The 19,329-nt window shown below is 40.5% G+C and overlaps 2 protein-coding genes across 2 annotated transcripts; both read left to right on the top strand.

Moving 5' to 3' along the window:
* Positions 1-340: 340 nt before the first annotated feature.
* Positions 341-6,678, top strand: gcga (glucagon a). The gene is made up of 6 exons (XM_046840896.1): positions 341-433; positions 564-664; positions 1,862-2,017; positions 3,837-3,953; positions 5,284-5,424; positions 6,230-6,678. Exons 2-6 carry the CDS (start codon positions 573-575, stop codon positions 6,243-6,245), a joined length of 522 nt encoding a protein of 173 aa, XP_046696852.1. The 5' UTR covers positions 341-433; positions 564-572; the 3' UTR covers positions 6,246-6,678.
* A 724-nt stretch (positions 6,679-7,402) lies between these two features.
* On the top strand, positions 7,403-17,360 carry pcyt2 (phosphate cytidylyltransferase 2, ethanolamine). The gene is made up of 13 exons (XM_046840894.1): positions 7,403-7,653; positions 10,099-10,187; positions 10,296-10,457; positions 11,354-11,420; positions 11,545-11,629; positions 11,748-11,789; positions 12,558-12,696; positions 13,206-13,288; positions 13,482-13,559; positions 14,517-14,582; positions 14,709-14,774; positions 14,887-14,975; positions 15,148-17,360. The coding sequence occupies exons 1-13, from the start codon at positions 7,547-7,549 to the stop codon at positions 15,254-15,256; spliced, it is 1,182 nt and encodes a 393-aa protein (XP_046696850.1). The 5' UTR covers positions 7,403-7,546; the 3' UTR covers positions 15,257-17,360.
* Positions 17,361-19,329: the final 1,969 nt, after the last annotated feature.

Raw genomic sequence — 19,329 nt, 5'->3', positions numbered from 1 at the left:
TTTAGGTTTGGTTTAATGGGATTCTGGGTTTTAGGAGAGGAGAAAACGAGGGCAATGATTAAGCCAATGAGGCCTGAATCGGCTCTAAGAGTGTGTACAGTAGCACCTCGTGGTTTTTTTTCTCTCCCTTTATTTGCCTGGATGTTTTCCGACACCTCGGAGAGACACGTCCTGTCTTCCTGCTATAAACAAACCGCGGGGTAATGGATTGAGACTAATGAATGAGCTCAGATCGTGTAGCACTGCACGTAGTTGTGTGTGTATGTGGGTGGGTGTGTGTGTGTGTGTGTGTGTGAGGAGTGAATGAAGGGGGTTGTCTAATACCACTATAAAAGAGGGAGGCAGAAAGGGAGAAAAGTCAGAAAAGAAAGCAAGGAGGACCACGGGGCGCACACACACACACACACACACACCCAGGCTCGTCTACACACTGGTGAGTAGTGAGGACCTCACCCACAAACACATACACATGAAGAAAAGAGGACTTGGTACTTGGCAATGGGTGCTCTAATTTGAGTGTATATGTGTGTGTGTGTGTGTGTGTGTGTGTGTGTGTGGGCCAGGTGTCCACGATGAAAGGCACACACTTCAGCGCTGGTCTCATCCTGCTCCTCGTCCTCGTCCAGAGCAGCCTGGAGCTCCCGCTACATGACGACACCACCAGGTGAGGCACAAAGCGATCTTTCCAATATGTTTTTTTATTTGTTCGTGCGGTCGCAAGCAGAAGTGAAGAAGAGCTCTGCACATCAAAGCAAAATAATTACATTCAAAATCAATTAATAAACAAACGTACAAAGAACCTTAGAAAATTTAACGATTTCTAAATATTTCCCGATGTGAAACTTTGGAATGTTGTGCGAACGTAGCGCGTGTTATAAGAGCTCCCTGACGATCCTGATTATCATCACAAACGATTTTCACTACATATCCAGATCTGTCCGGAGATCAGACTTGAAGGAGTCGGAAATCAGAGTGAAATAAATCAGATTCGATTTCATTTTAATCTACGACTTAAAATTGAATGAAGAATGAATTAAAAACGGGAATAAAAATGGAATCTGGTCGTCTCTGAGGATCATAACGGAAGAAAACAAGATATTTTTATGTTTATTTAGAATCTATTTTTGTATCAAGTTTAAATCATAAATAAATAAATAAATAAATAAATAAATATTTGTGATATAATTATATAATTTATTTGAACTGAGATCAAATTTGACTTTAATTTAAACATGTAATGGTGATTTCTAACAGAAAGAAAATGAAATAAATTTTATAAATAAAAAAGAATAATAAAATTCTTCTCAGTATCTGTTTAAGTGAGATTTTCATTTTATTACATTTATTTTTAACAAAATCAATGCAACATTAAATCTTTATATTTAGTTTATTTCTATGAAAAGGAAAACTAAGTCTATGATGTTCGCGTTTCAGATTTTCGGAGTGTGGACTGATAGCTTAGTGTTCTTCTTTATCCTGTACTATAATGGATTTCTTTCAAATTCTTTCGAGTTCTTTTTATTCTTTCGTCCGTTTGGTCAGCGTATAAAGTTTATATCTAAAGTAACTCCGTGTCTGGAGACACTTTATTGTTACACAAGATAAAATGGTTTATTTTTATCTCCACATTGCATTTTGTTTAATCCAAAAGTGTATCATTTAGCTACCTAAATTATCCATCGAGGGAAATTCTGTAAATTAACTTGATAAACGTGATAAAATTTGATTATATAAATTCAGATTTTATCAGTCTGGTTGGTTCTCATTTTCAAGTTATAAAGAAAAATATTGACGGTCACAAGGCCAAATTTTCCGAAACTCCTGAAAGCCTTGGTGTCTCACACTCTGTGTCGGGTTCCAGCTCAGAGACGAACACGAGTCTCCTGGACGAGAGGAAAGACATGATGCGGGTGAGGAGACATTCAGAAGGAACGTTCTCAAACGATTACAGTAAATACCTGGAGACGCGACGAGCGCAGGACTTCGTCCAGTGGCTCATGAACTCCAAGAGGAGCGGGTGAGTGAGAGTCCTGGGTTTCCATGACTAGTGCACTGTACTCATCTTTCACACTGTAGTTCACTGTATTCATCTTTCACACTGTAATATACTGTACTTATCTTTCACACTGTAGTACACTGTACTCATCTTTCACACTGTAGTTCACTGTATTCATCTTTCACACTGTAATATACTGTACTTATCTTTCACACTGTAATATACTGTACTTATCTTTCACACTGTAATATACTGTACTTATCTTTCACACTGTAGTACACTGTACTCATCTTTCACACTGTAGTTCACTGTATTCATCTTTCACACTGTAATATACTGTACTCATCTTTCACACTGTAGTGCACTGTATTCATCTTTCACACTGTAGTACACTGTATTCATCTTTCACACTGTAGTGCACTGTATTCATCTTTCACACTGTAGCACACTGTATTCATCTTTCACACTGTAGTGCACTGTATTCATCTTTCACACTGTAGTACACTGTACTCATCTTTCACACTGTAGTGCACTGTATTCATCTTTCACACTGTAGTACACTGTACTCATCTTTCACACTGTAGTGCACTGTATTCATCTTTCACACTGTAGTACACTGTACTCATCTTTCACACTGTAGTGCACTGTATTCATCTTTCACACTGTAGTACACTGTACTCATCTTTCACACTGTAGTGCACTGTATTCATCTTTCACACTGTAGTACACTGTACTCATCTTTCACACTGTAGTGCACTGTATTCATCTTTCACACTGTAGTACACTGTACTTATCTTTCACACTGTAGTGCACTGTATTAATCTTTCACACTGTAGTACACTGTATTTATCTTTCACACTGTAGTACACTGTATTCATCTTTTACACTGTAGTACACTGTACTCATCTTTCACACTGTAGTGCACTGTATTCATCTTTCACACTGTAGTACACTGTACTCATCTTTCACACTGTAGTACACTGTACTCATCTTTCACACTGTAGTGCACTGTATTCATCTTTCACACTGTAGTGCACTGTATTCATCTTTCACACTGTAGTACACTGTACTCATCTTTCACACTGTAGTACACTGTATATTATTGTGTAAAATTACATTATACAGTATTATACTGCAATCTACTGCAATACTTTCATTACTGCTAATTCTTTCTTTCTTTCTTTCTTTCTTTCTTTCTTTCTTTCTTAATTTTTCTCATTATTTCTCTCTATTTCTTTGTTTGTTTCTTTCTGTTAATTTTTCTTTCTTATTATTGTTCCTTTCTTTCTTTCTTTCTTTCTTTCTTTCTTTCTTTCTTTCTTTCTTTCTTTCTGTTTAATCATTCTTTTTTCTTATTATTCTTTTTAGTTCTTTTTTTCTTTCTATTCTTATTATTCTTTCTATCTTAATTTCTTTCTTTCTCAGGGTCAAAAGAACAGTTTAGGACTAAAATGAAGTGATTCATCTTAAGGTTAAATGCAGAGCGTGTCTTTGTCTCGTTGTGTTATTGTGTGATGATTCTCTCTCTCTCTCTCTCTCTCTCTCTCTCTCTCTCTCTCTCTCTCTCTCTCTCTCTCTCTCTGTCTCTCTCTCTCTCTCTCTCTCTCTCTCTCTCTCTCTCTCTCTCTCTCTCTCTGTCTCTCTCTCTCTCTCTCTCCGGATTGTCACGTGCACTGAGATCGGAGACTTTACCGATCTGTCGCGTCCCAAATCGCTTCCTGTCCTCATGCCTCGGTGAACTTTATCTGCTTTCCTCCTCCAGTATGAGCGTCTGGGCTTTTATCCTCTCCAGACGTGCGTGGATGTGGATAATAAAGTGTGTTGTTGTTGTGTTTGGCAGAGGCCCGGCGCGACGCCACGCTGACGGCACCTACACCAGCGACGTCAGCACGTACCTGCAGGACCAGGCCGCTAAAGACTTCATCACCTGGCTGAAAAGTGGCCAGCCCAAACCAGAGTAGGCATCACCCCCACCACCATCATCATCATCACCCTCATCCCCATCAACACCATCGCCACGGCAACCTCACCGACTGTGCCTTACGGAGTAACACATAACCAGATTATTAGATAGAACGAGAGAGAAATTTATAATGGAATAAACCCTTATGCTTTATTTAACATTTCATTTTTGACTTTTCCCTTTTTCTTTGTTGCTTCTTTGGGCCTTGTCTCATTTTAATGACCTTCTTCTAACCTCTAACCTGCTAAGAAGTGGCCATGCTAATAAATCTCACTGAATTCACTCTGCTAATCATCTCTTTGGCTTCGGGAGCTTTTCTTTATTAATACTGAGGTGGAAATGCTGTTTTCCCTTTTTGGTGTCTGGGGATCTTTTGCTGCCTTTACACACACACACACACACACACACACACACACACTAACACACACACTACATATATTAGAATAGAAACAGTAACATAGCTGCATTTCAGAACCGTTGGATAATGCTAACAAACTGTGTTTGACAAAAAATCTACAACTACTAATCTCTAGAGTTCTGTCCACTTTGTCTTTCACTTACACACACACACACACACACACACACACACACACACACACAGCCATGCTAATCACAGTGTGAATGCTAGCACTCCACTTAGCTGCCTTCTTCATGTCTTAGATTCTGGGAAAGCTAACATACTCACTCTCTCTCTCTCTCTCTCTCTCTCTCTCTCTCTCTCTCTCTCTGTCTTTCTCTATTTATCTGTATATCTCTTACACACACACACACACACACACACACACACACACACACACACACACACACACACAGACATTAATCAAGAATCTGCTACTGCTAAGTCATTATCACGTTGTGCGACTCTGCAGATTATTTATTTATTTGTTTTCATTTACCTTTTTCTTTCTTTCTTTCTTTCTTTCTTCTTTCTTTCTTTCTTTCTTTCTTTCTTTCTTTCTTTCTTTCTTTCTTTCACTTGATTAACACTAAAACAGTGCAGAATTTTGCTAGATTGCTTATTATTTTTGGGAAAATAATGCTAATCATAATACAGATAAGAGTATAAGAGTAGCTGTAATTCTTATTAACGTTAAATATACATAAAAAAATCCTTTTGCTTGATGCAAACACACACACACACACACACACACACACACACACACACACACAAACATGCAAATGTCTAAACACATGTGCGTAAACAGATTAGCGTAAAACCTGATATCTTCGATCGTAAACACTAGCTCGGAGGTGTTTCACATGCTGTATGTGAAGCGGCGTAGCGTCCCATACGTGACGATGCTGGTGTTGTGTTCATGCTCAGTGCCTTGGAGATGAGGAGTGTGGACTCGATGAGCAGGAGGCACGTAGACGGGAGCTTCACCAGCGATGTCAACAAGGTGCTGGACAGCATTGCTGCCAAGGATTACCTCCAGTGGGTCATGAGCTCTCAGTCGTCAGCCAGGTAACACGTACGCTGTGAGGCTAAAAGTTTGTGGACACCTGATCATACAATTGGGATGTGCATCTCATTCCACATTGAGTTCCGGTTTGCTGTTCCACTCTTCTAGGAAGATGTTCCGTTAGATATTGTGCTCATTCAGCCACTAGTATGTACTGTAGGCTCAGGTACTGATGTAGATGAGGTGAGGAGACCTGGAGTGCAGTCAGCATTCACATTCATACCAATAGGGTTTGTAGCTCTATGGCAGCAGATCTTCCACATCTTCCAGCCTGTGGAAAGCAGATCTTCATGAAGCTGGCTTATGCTGGAACAGATTTTGTTCAAATGAAGGGAAAGTTTCATATTATAATTGTTCATCTACAACTTTATAGTGGTGGCTTAGTGGTTAAGGAATTGGACTTTGGATCTGAAGGTTGTGAGTTCAAATCCCATCCACACCAACATTTAGGGGCCCCTGAGCAAGGCCCTTAACACCATAGCTGCTCCAATGTATAAATAAAATAAATGTAAGTCACTCTGCATAAAATAAATCTGACAAATGCTGGAGATGTAACAGTAAGTATTTGGGGAAGAAGCACCAAAGCCACACTAAAAGTCGGGTGTCCAAAACTTTTGAGCGTACTGTAAATACATCATTGCTGAAATCGCTAGTTGACGCTAGTTTCGGTTGCATTGGCAGCACCAGGAAACCGAAATTATACATAAAACAATATTTATTTTGGGAGATTCCAAAGTGGTTAAGATAAAAATATCACTAGAACTAGCGCCAGTCTCGCTAACATAAACTCGTTTCCTTCTCCCGCAGCGGAAAACGACACTGAGGACAACGGGGGACGTCCGAGTGCTTCCCTTTCCCCAATCCCCCCGGAGCGAACGGTTATGTTCTTCACCCTGAGAATCAGCAGATCATGGAAAAGCCATAGTCCTTCATAACCAGAGCTGAAACACCACAGGAAATCCAAAGCCATACATTTATTTAATGTTCAGTCGTTTCTACTGTGATTATTTATTTGCTAGTGATTTGTTCAACACCTTTAAAAAGTCAAGGATATTAAAATAAAGGGAATATTTTTCTATAGATATAGATATATAGATGTTTTTCATGTTTAAATATTTATACAAAATGGTTCTCTCAGGGGAAATGTTCCAACTCTCAGGTTCTGTGAGTGTGAGTGGAAATGACGTATGAAAAAAATAAAAACACTCATGAAAAATAAATATATAAAATAATAAAAAAAATTCATGTTCAATAAATGTGGCTTCTTGTTCATTAAAGACTCATAAGGGCATCAGTTAAATGTCATAAACATGCTACAAACATGCCATAAGTTTGCACACACACACACACACACACACACACACACACACACACACACACACACAAGCAAACAATCACATACCTGCATAATCAGTGTAAAATGACAGAATTATTGGCACCTATTCACACTGTAGAAAAAAAGTCATTTAATTTGTTTAACCACTATTTTCCTTTTTTTATATTTATCAAATACTTCAGATATCCTTTCTTTCTTTCTTTCTTTCTTTCTTTCTTTCTTTCTTTCTTTCTTTCTTTCTTTCTTTCTTTCTTTCTTTCTTTCTTTCTTTCTTTCTTTCTTATTGGTATATATTTCTGTCTGTTTTGTCTGTTAATTTATCTTATTTTGTCTTTTTTTTTCTTTCTTACTTATTTCTTATCTTTGTTTGTTTTTCTTTAGGTTGTTATTAACCTTTTTTCTTTCTATATTTTTTAATAAATACCTGATAAACCACACAAATTTAAGAACACACACACACACACACACACACACACACACACACACCCTCTGTGTTTCACATGATTAATTTAAAGCAGTAGTCGGATGAACCGATTCGTATCGTTTTAGCTGAGCCGAATGATTTGACTCACTGAAGAGACACCCCCCATGGATTGTAACGTAATGACGTAATTATGTAACGACGACCTTGGCTCGGCGTAAGGAGGCGTCGTCTCGGCTAAAAGTAGATCCTTGTTTGGTCGCCACCAGCCGGCAACACACTCACACTCTCTCTCTCTCTCACACACACACACACACACACACACACACACACCAGGATAATTTACTCGTGTTTATAGTTTTACACGATGATTAAAAACGGACACCACGTGACTCAGACGGCGGAGGGAGCGGAAGCGTCTCACCGAGCAGCGGAGAAAAGGAAGAGGATAGTCCGGGTGTGGTGCGACGGCTGGTGTGTACATTCACCTCTCTCTCCCACACACACACACACACACACGCCCGCATCTTATAATACGTTATAAATATTCTTAAAATATTACAGAAAAAACCCGCGCTTTAACTGTCGTCTCACGAGGGTTGCTTTCCAAACGCACCGTTACACCCTACATTAGCGGACTATCTGGTGCACTTCGGCTTCTACAGCGGAGTGGTTTGGGACTCGTCCCTGTTTCTGCTGCGACCTGTAGAAGCAGGTCATAAGTTCATCTAAAATCTAAAACATCAAAAAGAAAATGATGTAGCTGTGATCATTAAGTGTTCACTCTAAATCTGATGATAAGTTTATGTGAGAGTTTCTTATTCTCTGGTCCGATTGTTTCAGAGCTCCACTAGGGCTGTGAAGCACGGTGGTGGAAGTATCAGATTCAGAGCTCCTCTAGAGCTGTGAAGTATCAGATTCAGAGCTCCTCTAGGGCTGGAAGTATCAGATTCAGAGCTCCTCTAGGGCTGAAAGTATCAGATTCAGAGCTCCTCTAGGGCTGTGAAGCACGGTGGTGGAAGTATCAGATTCAGAGCTCCTCTAGAGCTGTGAAGTATCAGATTCAGAGCTCCTCTAGGGCTGTGAAGTATCAGATTCAGAGCTCCTCTAGGGCTGTGAAGTATCAGATTCAGAGCTCCTCTAGGGCTGGAAGTATCAGATTCAGAGCTCCTTTAGGGCTGGAATTATCAGATTCAGAGCTCCTCTAGGGCTGTGAAGCACGGTGGTGGAAGTATCAGATTCAGAGCTCCTCTAGGGCTGGAAGTGTCAGATTCAGAGCTCCTCTAGGGCTGTGAAGCACGGTGGTGGAAGTATCAGATTCAGAGCTCCTCTAGGGCTGGAAGTGTCAGATTCAGAGCTCTCTAGGGCTGTGAAGCACGGTGGTGGAAGTATCAGATTCAGAGCTCCTCTAGGGCTGGAAGTGTCAGATTCAGAGCTCCTCTAGGGCTGTGAAGTATCAGATTCAGAGCTCCTCTAGGGCTGGAAGTGTCAGATTCAGAGCTCCTCTAGGGCTGTGAAGTATCAGATTCAGAGCTCCTCTAGGGCTGGAAGTGTCAGATTTAGAGCTCCTCTAGGGCTGTGAAGCATGGTGGTGGAAGTATCAGATTCAGAGCTCCTCTAGGGCTGCTTGTTTTTTTCTTTATTCGCTGATCCCTGCTGCCTCCCCAATCACAACCTCCTCTAAATGAGTTTGTCACCATGATCATCATCCTCCTCCTCCTCAGTAATAAAACCTCACTTATCCCCACAAATCCTGCTGAACGTCTTACACATACACAACTGGAAGTATCTGAACAATCTGCATCACCGTGTGGTACAGAAACTCTACTCATAAACACTGCACTGTTCACGAACACTGGTTTCCACCGTGCCTCCTACTGTTACTGCCCACTGCTGCACTCATCAGATCATCTTCATTTCCACTCTTCTGCTCACTTTCAGATGAAACCACTGTGTTTATCTTCACTTCTGCTCCTCACGCAGTATCACTGGAATATTTCTCACACTTCTCCACCCCCACACTACATTTATTATATACTTTCATATCTACTTAATGCATTCCACACGCTCTGCACCATGACATTGAAGCTAATCCAATCTAACAATAATCCAAATCTAATCTAAAACTAATCTGATCTAAATCTAATAGAATCTGATATTAATCTACTCTTTATCTAATCCAAATCCAATCTAAATCTATTCTAAAGATAATCTTAATCAAATATAAATCTAATCTAAATCTTATGGAATCTGAATATAATCTACAGCTAATCTAATTTTATTAGATTAATTTAAATGTAATCCAATTTTTAAGATATTCTAAAGCTAATTTAAGTTTTGTCTAAATCTAAAAGAATCTAATCTAAAGATAACCTTGATCTAATCTAAATCTAATCACAATCCAATCTAAAACTAATCTTAATCTAATCCAAATCCAATCTAATTTTAATCAAATCTAATTCTTATTGAATCTAAATCAAATCTTAATCGAATTAAATCTAGTTTTAATCTAGTTTAAATGTAATCTTAATCTAATGTAAATTTGAATACAATTTAAATCTAATCTTAAGATACTCTAAATAAATCTAATCTAATATCTGAATTGTGGTTTCTAAATCTAATCAAACACAGCACATAGATAACGACATCACTATGCTTATAACTGTTGCCCCCTCTCCCCCTTTCTCTCTCTCTCTCTCTCTCTCTCTCTCTCTCTCTCTCTCTCTCTCTCTCTCTCTCTCTCTCTCTCTCTCTCTCTCTCTCTCTCTCTCTCTCTCTCTCTCTCTCTCTCTCTCTCTCTCTCTCTCTCTCTCTCTCTCTCTCTCTCTCTCTCTCTCTCTCTCTCTCTCTCTCTCTCTGTCTCTCTCTCTCTCTCTCTCTTTCTCTCTCTCTCTCTCTCTTTCTCCCTTTCTTTCTCAGTTATGACATGGTACATTATGGTCACTCTAATCAGTTGAGGCAGGCGAAGGCGATGGGAGATCACCTCGTGGTTGGAGTTCACACAGATGGTGAGATCACTGCTTCTGTACATCAACCATCCACACTTCTCTTTACAGTCCTCTCACTCACTCTCTCTCTCTCTCTCTCTCTCTCTCTCTCTCTCTCTCTGTGTGTAGGAGAGATAGCGAAACACAAAGGACCGCCGGTCTTCACTCAGGAGGAGCGCTATAAGATGGTGCGAGCCATAAAGTGGGTGGATGAGATTGTGGAAGGAGCTCCGTACGTCACCACGCTGGAGACACTCGACACGTACAACTGTGACTTCTGTGTGCACGGAGGTAAGAGGAGACACACACACACACACACACACACACACACACACACACACACTGTGGACAAGGTCATTTCCTGTTTAGCAGATGATTTGATTAATGTCCATGACGTGTTTCTCCATCCTCTTCTGAGACATCTACTCACGTCTCATCACGTCTCACAGTGTTTTCTTTATGTTTAAGTTTAAAACGATCCCAAACTTCCTGTCGTTTTCTTTCGGCTGAATCGCACGGCTTTCAACCAATTCCGACTTTTTTTTTCTTGCAATTCCGAGTTTATTTCTCATAAATATTTCTGGTGTCTCCACCGGTGGCCGTGTTCTCGGCCTGATGTTTGAAGCTGTTGGTGTTGCTGTTCCGTCTCCTCCAGAGCGGATTGTTAGACAGAGTTCTCTCCAGGGATCAGAGGATCAGTTTAATACCAGACGATTCTACTGATTAGACAATTTAATTTTCAATGTGTTTGAAAAAGTCGGAATTGCGAGAGAAAGGGCGGAATTGCAAGAAAAAATGGCAGAATTGTGAGGAAACAGCTGGAATTGTAAGGTAAAGGGCGGAATTTTGAGGAAAAAGGCGGAATTGCGAGCCCCTTCGTGTGGCGGAAACGGGCTTCCACATGAACCTTCTCCTCGCTCCTCGCTGTTTTCTCTCCATTCTTCCTTTTTTTTTGTTCTGCAGCTTCTTCTGTGTTCCCTGTCCAGAGTGCTCCAGAGTTTGGCAGGTGGTGCATCAGTAATAATGGTCCGTGGGGAAACACGGTGCTCTGTGTTTAGTTAAATGGACTAAACAAAGCATCATTTACCTCAATAATCTTTTGTATTCTTATTAATCAAATTTTTTCACCTTCAATTGTGTGTGTGTGTGTGTGTGTGTGTGTGTGTGTGTGTGTGTGTGTGTGTTAGATGACATCACGTTAACAGTAGACGGAAAGGACACGTACGAGGAGGTGAAACATGCGGATCGCTACAGGTGAGGTGTCGCTCGCGCACACACACACACACACACACACACACACACACACACTGTGATAGAGGTTAATACAATGTCATGACTCCTGTACTGTGTGTATGTGTGTGTGTGTGTGTGTTCACAGGGAATGTAAACGCACTCAGGGTGTGTCCACGACAGACCTGGTGGGCCGCATGCTGCTGATGACTAAATCTCATCACGCCAACATGGTGTGTGTGTGTGCGTGTGTGTGTGCGTGTGTGTGTGTTTATTTTCACTTTCTGGTGCACATTACAGATCTTTCTCTCTTTCTGTGTCTCACTCGTTGTTTGTTTGTGTCACACCCAGGATAACTCTGAATACAAGCAGCATGCAGATAACTTCGGAAAGGTGAGTCTCTCTCTCTCACACACACACACACACACACACACACACACACACACACACACACACACAAAATGTCAAAAAGTTTCCATACCCATCCACTTTTCTGGGAAGATTTTTCACTAGATTTTGTGGAGATTTTGTGCTCATTCAGAAAAACAAGTGTGTTGGTAAAATCAGCTTCTGTTTTTGGACACCTGGGGTGCAGTCAGTGTTCACATTCATCTCAATAGGGGTTCTAGTTCTAGAGCAGGAGATCTTCCAATCCATGGAAAGCAGATCTTCATGGAGCTTGTTAGTCATGTGGCAACAGGTTCAAGCGAAGGGAAAATTTCATGCTAAAGCATCCAAAGGTGTCCTACAAAACATTTCTGGTAACAGTTTGGGAATAGAAAAAAGAAAAAAAAAGAAAAAAAAAAAAGTTACGGTTTGGTGTCCTAATACTTTTGCGCGCGTGTTTGTATGTGCATAAGTCAAATTCTGTGTATATCGTCAGTGTGGTCACTAGGGGGCAGGTGTGAGCTGTAGTCAGTGATTTTTACTTATGCTTCTCTTTACACTCATTTATAATTAAATATTTTGTCACTTATTTATATATTTATTTGCTTATTTATTTGTAAAATAAACATTTCAAAATCTATGTTGGAAATTTCAGACACAGTAATGCAGAAGATATTTTTTTAAATCTCAAAATAAAAAAATGATTGCAGGGCGTCTATACTTGTGCGCAATCATTCAATTGCAAACATGTGTACATGTGCTTGTCCTCCTCAGGGTCCTAAAGGCCACAGCCCCTGGACTGGCGTGTCTCAGTTCCTCCAGACGTCTCAGAAAATCATCCAGTTTGCATCGGGGAAAGAGCCAGAGCCCGGAGACACCATCATTTACGTAGCCGGAGCCTTCGACCTCTTCCGTATCCTTCTGACCCTCGACTGTTCAAGGTCAAAGGTCACATCCACTTTAGCTGGAGCTTGTGTGTAGGGAGACACGATTATAACCAGTTTACTATTATAGTCTACCTGGGACGTGTCCTAATCCTAATCCACAAGCCCTATTCACTACACAGGGCCACATAACCACCACCATTATCCCACTGGGGACATGTCCCAAATCAACAAACTTTATTCCCTGCATAGAACCACAAACATACCACCTGAGGATGTGTCCCAATCCACACCCATTCACTTCATAGGGCCACATGCACACCTTTATTAGTCCACTGAGGACATGTCCCGATCCACACACCTATTCACTATATTAAACAGTTGTCCGTCCTAAACAGGTTGTTCAACTGACCTCGTTAACTGAATTATAAAGCAGAAGTGTGTGTGTGTGTGTGTGTGTGTGTGTGTGTGTGTGTGTGTGTGTGTGTGTGTGTGTGTGTGTGTGTGTGTTTAAGCCTCAACCATCTCTGATTATTAGACATTGGACATCTGGACTTTTTAGAGACAGTGTATAAACAGGCAGAAAGACCCTACATCATTGTCGGCCTGCACTTCGACCAGGTTTGTACAGAGCCCTGCTGCCCCCCACCACACACACACACACACACACACACACACACACACACACACCACACACACAATCAGCAATGTATACAATATATGGAGGTTTGGATGTGTGGGTTTGCAGTGTGTGTTGTTTGCATAATTGTTCATTGTTTGTGTGTGTGTGTGTGTGTGTGTGTGTGTGTTACAGGAAGTGAACCGCTACAAAGGGAAGAACTACCCGATTATGAACATCCATGAGAGAACCCTGAGTGTGCTGGCTTGTAGGGTAAACACACACACACACACGCACACACTCACACACCCTTTACAGTATATACCAGGGATTGTGCATTAATATTTACTCTTTAAATAAAGTGTACAGTGTTGACATACTGAGAGAGACGGAGCGAGAGAGTGAGGGAGACAGAGTGACAGAGGGTGAGTGAGAGACGGAGCAATGGAGTGAGAGAGTGAGAGAGATGGAGCGAGAGAGTAAGGGAGACAGAGCGAGAAAGTGAGGGAGACAGAGCGAGAGAGTGAGAGAGACAGAGTGACAGAGGGTGAGTGAGAGACAAAGCGATGGAGATGGAAAGAGATGGAGTGAGAGAGACAGATTGAAACACTTTCTCACTTTTTTCACTTCCATAAAGGTGATCAGATTATAAAAGATCGATTCTGATGAAAATCTTGTTAGAAAATGTCTGACTTCCAGAGTACAGACCTTTATTGAGCTGCAGTCTGAAGCTTAACAACTCTGATATATTAGTGTGTGTGTGTGTGTGTGATTCCGCTGCATCTTCGTGTCTCCGTTACACCTCCGTTATTCAGCCCGAGCGCTCGTCTCGGCTCGTCCCCACTTTCTGCTGTCACACACATTCCTCAGGACAATGGGGCAGTGTTTTCATTGTGGAGGTGGGGTGGGGGGTAGATTGGAATGGGGGGTAGATTAGAATGGGGGTGGTGTTAGGGGTAGAATATAATGTTTAGGAGAAAAATGAAGAGCAGTGGGAGTGGAGAAAGCAGACGTGTCTGGAATGACGCTGTCACATTGGACACTGTGAGGTGAAAGATCGAGGGTCTGAGGGGGCTTCCAGAAACTTCTATTGGAGTTTCAGGATTACAGTTGACTCGAGTAGTTTGAACTGAAAGTCCTATGGAACGTCAGTGTTGCAGTGCAGTGAGTCTCGTCGTTTTCTGTGTATGTAAAAACATTTCCACCACCAAAGAGTTCGATGTTTTTCAGTACGTGTCAGAAGTGGTGATCGGGGCGCCGTACGCCATCGGGAAAGACCTCCTGGACCACTTTAAGGTACACTCGTGTCAATCTCTATCTTCAGCTTGACCAGTTACATTCCGTGTTTTGAGTTTTTCCTATGTGACCTTAGTCATGTGAGGTGACACGAACATGGCTTTCTGATTGGTCGTTCCTTCTCAGGTCGATGTGGTGTGTCACGGAAAGACGGAGGTTTTTCCAGATAAGGATGGATCTGACCCCTACGCTGTGAGTGTCACCATGAAATGAAGCCTTACATGTACATTTTCTTCTCGAAACATATCTCGTCACATGACTCCGTCGGCCAATTTGTCTCTGTGTGGTGTTTGGTGATTGCCAGGAGCCGAAGAAAAGAGGAATATTCCGGATCCTGGACAGTAAGAACAACCTCACCACCGACGACATCGTGCAGAGGATCATCGCTAACAGGTGTGTGTGTGTGTGTGTGTGTGTGTGTGTGTGTGTGTGTGTGTGTGTGATTATTGTACAGTATAATATAGTCACGTGATATCACAACTCTGATATGCGCCTGGTGAAAAAGTAGAATTTGTTTTAACGATTTTGTTTGCTATTAAATACAATTTGTTGTTCGCCCACCCAGGCTGCAGTTTGAGGAGAGAAACCAGAAGAAGGAGGCGAAGGAGATGGCTGTGTTCGAGGCTCTGAAGCACAATGATGATGGAGAGAAAAGCCAAGCTGCTGATCACTAATAGGGAATAACGACGATAAAAAAAAATCAAGACTCCTCCTAAGGGCTTAAAAACGTTTTCCTTTTTTTTTCCTTTTTCTTCCTTTTTCTCCTTTCTTTTTTCTTTGTCATCTTCTGAGAGTACTAGTGGTGTCCAGTAGGGGGCGCTCTAGTTGGTTAGCTAGCAAATGAAGGCAGAGCTCTAGAAGCACAACGCTTTAGTTACTGATGATGTTCACACTAGCAAGGCACAAGCTGCTCGTCTGGCTTGTGGGCGTGGCCTGCTAACAATTCTTAAACAGCTAGCTAGTTAAACAAAAATTCTGACCGTGTGTTCAGTGCGAAGTATCTCGGTACAAGCTTCATTTTTAGATTCCTAGCAAAAAACTCTGCAGAGACCTCAACAAGCTGTGCTCCTTCCTTCAGGTCTTGATACACCTTCAGGAACCCTGAGAGAAACGGTTTGAGAAGATTTAATCTGTCCCTTTACTGTAGCACATTTCCGCATTACTCTTCTTATCATTGAGGAGATCTTCCTTCAGGTCTACGCTCCATGATGTATGGTCGCTTCGTGGCTTGCTAGTGTGAACGTAAGGTTGTCAGATCACCTGCTTCCCCAAACTGCCTTTATATACGGGTCAGAATGGGTCGTGCAAATATTTAACATGGAAAAAAATTGCCGTTAGCAGCGTTTCCTCCGTGAATGGGAGGAGAATGGATGAAGCTACCTGTTAACGGGTACACTCGTTTAATCTCTTTATCTGAGACAAAAAACTTTCACATATGTGTTTTTCCGATTGTCCACATTGGCAGGACACTGAACCCTCTGACTGTTCTCTAATTGTACTTTCTGGTTGTTGGAAGTGAGTAAGCTACACTGTGTGTGTGTGTGTGTGTGTGTGTGTGTGTGTGTGTCAGCACTCAAAAACCATCAATCACTAATGGATTGTAACAGAATGTTGGGTTCCCAACAGTCCCTAAAGTTTCCCACTGAGTTCTGGCATCTTTCTAATGGAATCCATTAAGCCAGTTCTCTTTACCTGATGGAAACCATTACAGATTTTCAGATTTATGGACTGTACTTCTGGGTAACCAGAACTGAACTCTTTACAGCATTACAGTGTCAGGGCTGTTTTTTGTTGTTGTTTTTTGGGGGGTTTTGGTTTGTTTGGTTTTTTTTTGGAGGGGGTCGGTATTTCTGTGCTGCTGTCTCTCCTCACGTGGTTGCTTTTAAACATCTTAACCTCTGACCTCGAATTTTTAGCTGGATCACAAGGTAACTGGGTAATGAACATTGAATTCAAGCTGGATGTCTGAGATTTCTAAATTTTTATTAGGGAAAAGTTATTTGGTTGCCAGTCAAACTCTCAACTCTCAATTCTGCAGAGATGTAAAGTTTTAAAATCCATGTTCACTTAAGACAAAATTATAAACCACAACCAGTGATGATGATAATTACATTTATCTCACTGTCTGAAACCACTTTGAGAACTATGGACCTAAAGAAGTTCTTCAGTTCATGTACATGGAGGAACATAATAATACCACTTTCAGGAAGATCCCTAATGGAACTGCTTTCTGAACTTTAGAAATGTTCCTTAGCTGAAGAACCCTTTTTAGAGAACCCCTTCCCCAAAAACTCTGATACCATATTAATAATAAAATATTTTTTATAACTTTTATAATCAAAGGCTTAATTTTTTGAGGCTCTATTACTAAATACTGACAATTGTTATAAATTACAACAATAATCATTATAATCTTTACATTTTATTTGCTTTTATTTAAAAACTATTTAAAAAATGAATTCATGTACCATTGTGTTCCATGTCCCTGAAAAGTCCCGGCTTAAATTTCTTCTCTACAGTTGTCCATAATGTATATAAAAAAAAGAAATGTAATAGATACAACAGTAATGACGTGACAAACTTTCACAGCTCCATAGTGATTTTTAGTTAGCGGGTTTGTCTGCTGGGACACACTATAACTTTTCAGCACTGAGCAGTGTTGGTCCAGATAGTTAGTTGATGGAACCAAAGGTAATCAACATCCACCTCAAAAAATCCAAATCCATGCTCATTTCATTCGCTCATAAACACGGCAATAAAAAAAACATACCAAGAACATTTTTGTGCTCCGTGACTGCTTTCTCACAAAACACACTCTTCTCTTTATGCTAAATGAAATAGTCTGAAAAAGTCTGTTGATTACATTTGTAGATATACATTTATTATGCGTTATAACAATTTGTTGCTTGTGTAGCAAGAACATCTTCACATTTCCCCCTTTTTCTGCTTGTAAAGTGTTCCAAAATTGGAAAATGTCTTTATTATGTGATTTTAAGTCAAATCCTCAAGTTATTGTAAGAATTACATTTAATAATTTCTACATACTTTTAGAATGAAATTGTAATTAAGCATTAACTTCCTTGCTAGGTTCCTAATCATTAGATATTAAGGAATAATGTGAATAATATTTGTGGATAGGCAGAAAGTTTTGCTACTCGTTTGTTGAAAAAAAGAAACACACCGTGTAATTGTTTGAATTTCTTTCTTTGTGCTGTTTTGTAGTTTGGTTTTATTTTGCCTTAATATTTATCCACTTATATTTACAGTTAATGTCATGGTACATCAGGGAAATTAGTTAGTTACTTTTCTCGCTTATGTTGTAGCAGCTATAAACAGTAGTTCCCCTCAGCAGCCTGTGTTTTTCCCTGCTAGTTTTAGTTGATGTGTTTCGAGAAGCCTCAATGTTTAGCGTTTTAACTCTAATCATCAGTCTGGATCTGTTGATTGATTGTTTTTTCTCCAAACTAATGGTTTATTTTTATTCTGGTTTTTCTGATTGACTGGTTTGATTGATTGTTCGACTGATTGGTGGATGGACATTTTATTGAGCAGATTGTGTAAGTAACTTGCATTAATTAGTGTTTTAATCGTATTTATTGATTCATTACTTATAATTTTTTGTGCATGAGAGAAAACGAATCCCAAAATTCCTTCCTAAAAATCAAAGGTTGAACAAAATATTTTTCATATTTTGATAGTAAATTCCTTCTTAAACCTTTTACAGACGATTACATTGCAATTCAGTGGTTGATAATGTGGTTAAATTGCTTGTAAATGCCGTAGAAATGTCCTGTGAGTTTTGTGTAAACTTTAATGCTAAGCTAATTTATAAAGAAGTCTGAGAGACACAGGGTTTGGGGACGCGCGCGCCGCTCAGGTGACAGGAGTATCCGCGCGTGACGTCACTTCCGGCCGAAACCTGACCCTTCCATAGAAACGGATTTGGCCGCGATTCGGTGAAGACGGAAAGAAAACCTGAGGTATTTTAACTGTTCATTTTGTATAAAACTGAGTGTCAGAGGAATATGGAGGTGTTCTGGAGAAGGAAAACCCGGGAAAGAGTGGAATAACCGATTCGGGAGCGGAATTCGAAACTTTTTTGTGGTGTTTTTTCATGTGTCGGTTGACGGAGACGAACTGAGAGGAGGAATTTGGGTAAAAACGGCACTTTTAGGACTAATTTCACATTTAGAAAGATAATAAAACAGTGAAAATAGTGTTATTTTATTGTAGAATTATATTTAAACTGTAACGGTGTTACAGGTGACCTGTGGAGAAACCTGAGGAAAGCGTGCGCGCGACCTGACTGAGGCTTTTGAAGAGAGCGCGCGCGACGCATCTGAGTCCCAGGACGCTGTTTCAGCGCGAGGGGTGTGTGTGTGTGTGTGTGTGTGTGTGTATGTGTGTGTGTACGCGTGAGTGAGTAAATGAGTGTGTGTGAATGAATGCGTAAGTGTGCATCAGTGAAGGTGTGTGTAAATGCGTGTGTATAAGTGAATGTGTGTAAATGTATGAGTGTGTATGAGTGAATGTGTGTGTAAATGTGAGTGTGTATGAGTGAATGTGTGTAAATGTATGAGTGTGTATGAGTGTATGTTTGTGTGTAAATGTATGAGTGTGTATAAGTGAATGTGTGTAAATGTATGAGTGTGTATGAGTGAATGTGTGTGTAAATGTATGAGTGTGTATGAGTGAATGTGTGTAAATGTATGAGTGTGTATGAGTGTATGTTTGTGTGTAAATGTAT

This window comes from Silurus meridionalis, chromosome 26 (genome assembly GCF_014805685.1).
Source record: "Silurus meridionalis isolate SWU-2019-XX chromosome 26, ASM1480568v1, whole genome shotgun sequence".
NCBI classification, from domain to species: domain Eukaryota; kingdom Metazoa; phylum Chordata; class Actinopteri; order Siluriformes; family Siluridae; genus Silurus; species Silurus meridionalis.
This window is presented reverse-complemented; position numbering and strand designations above follow the sequence as displayed.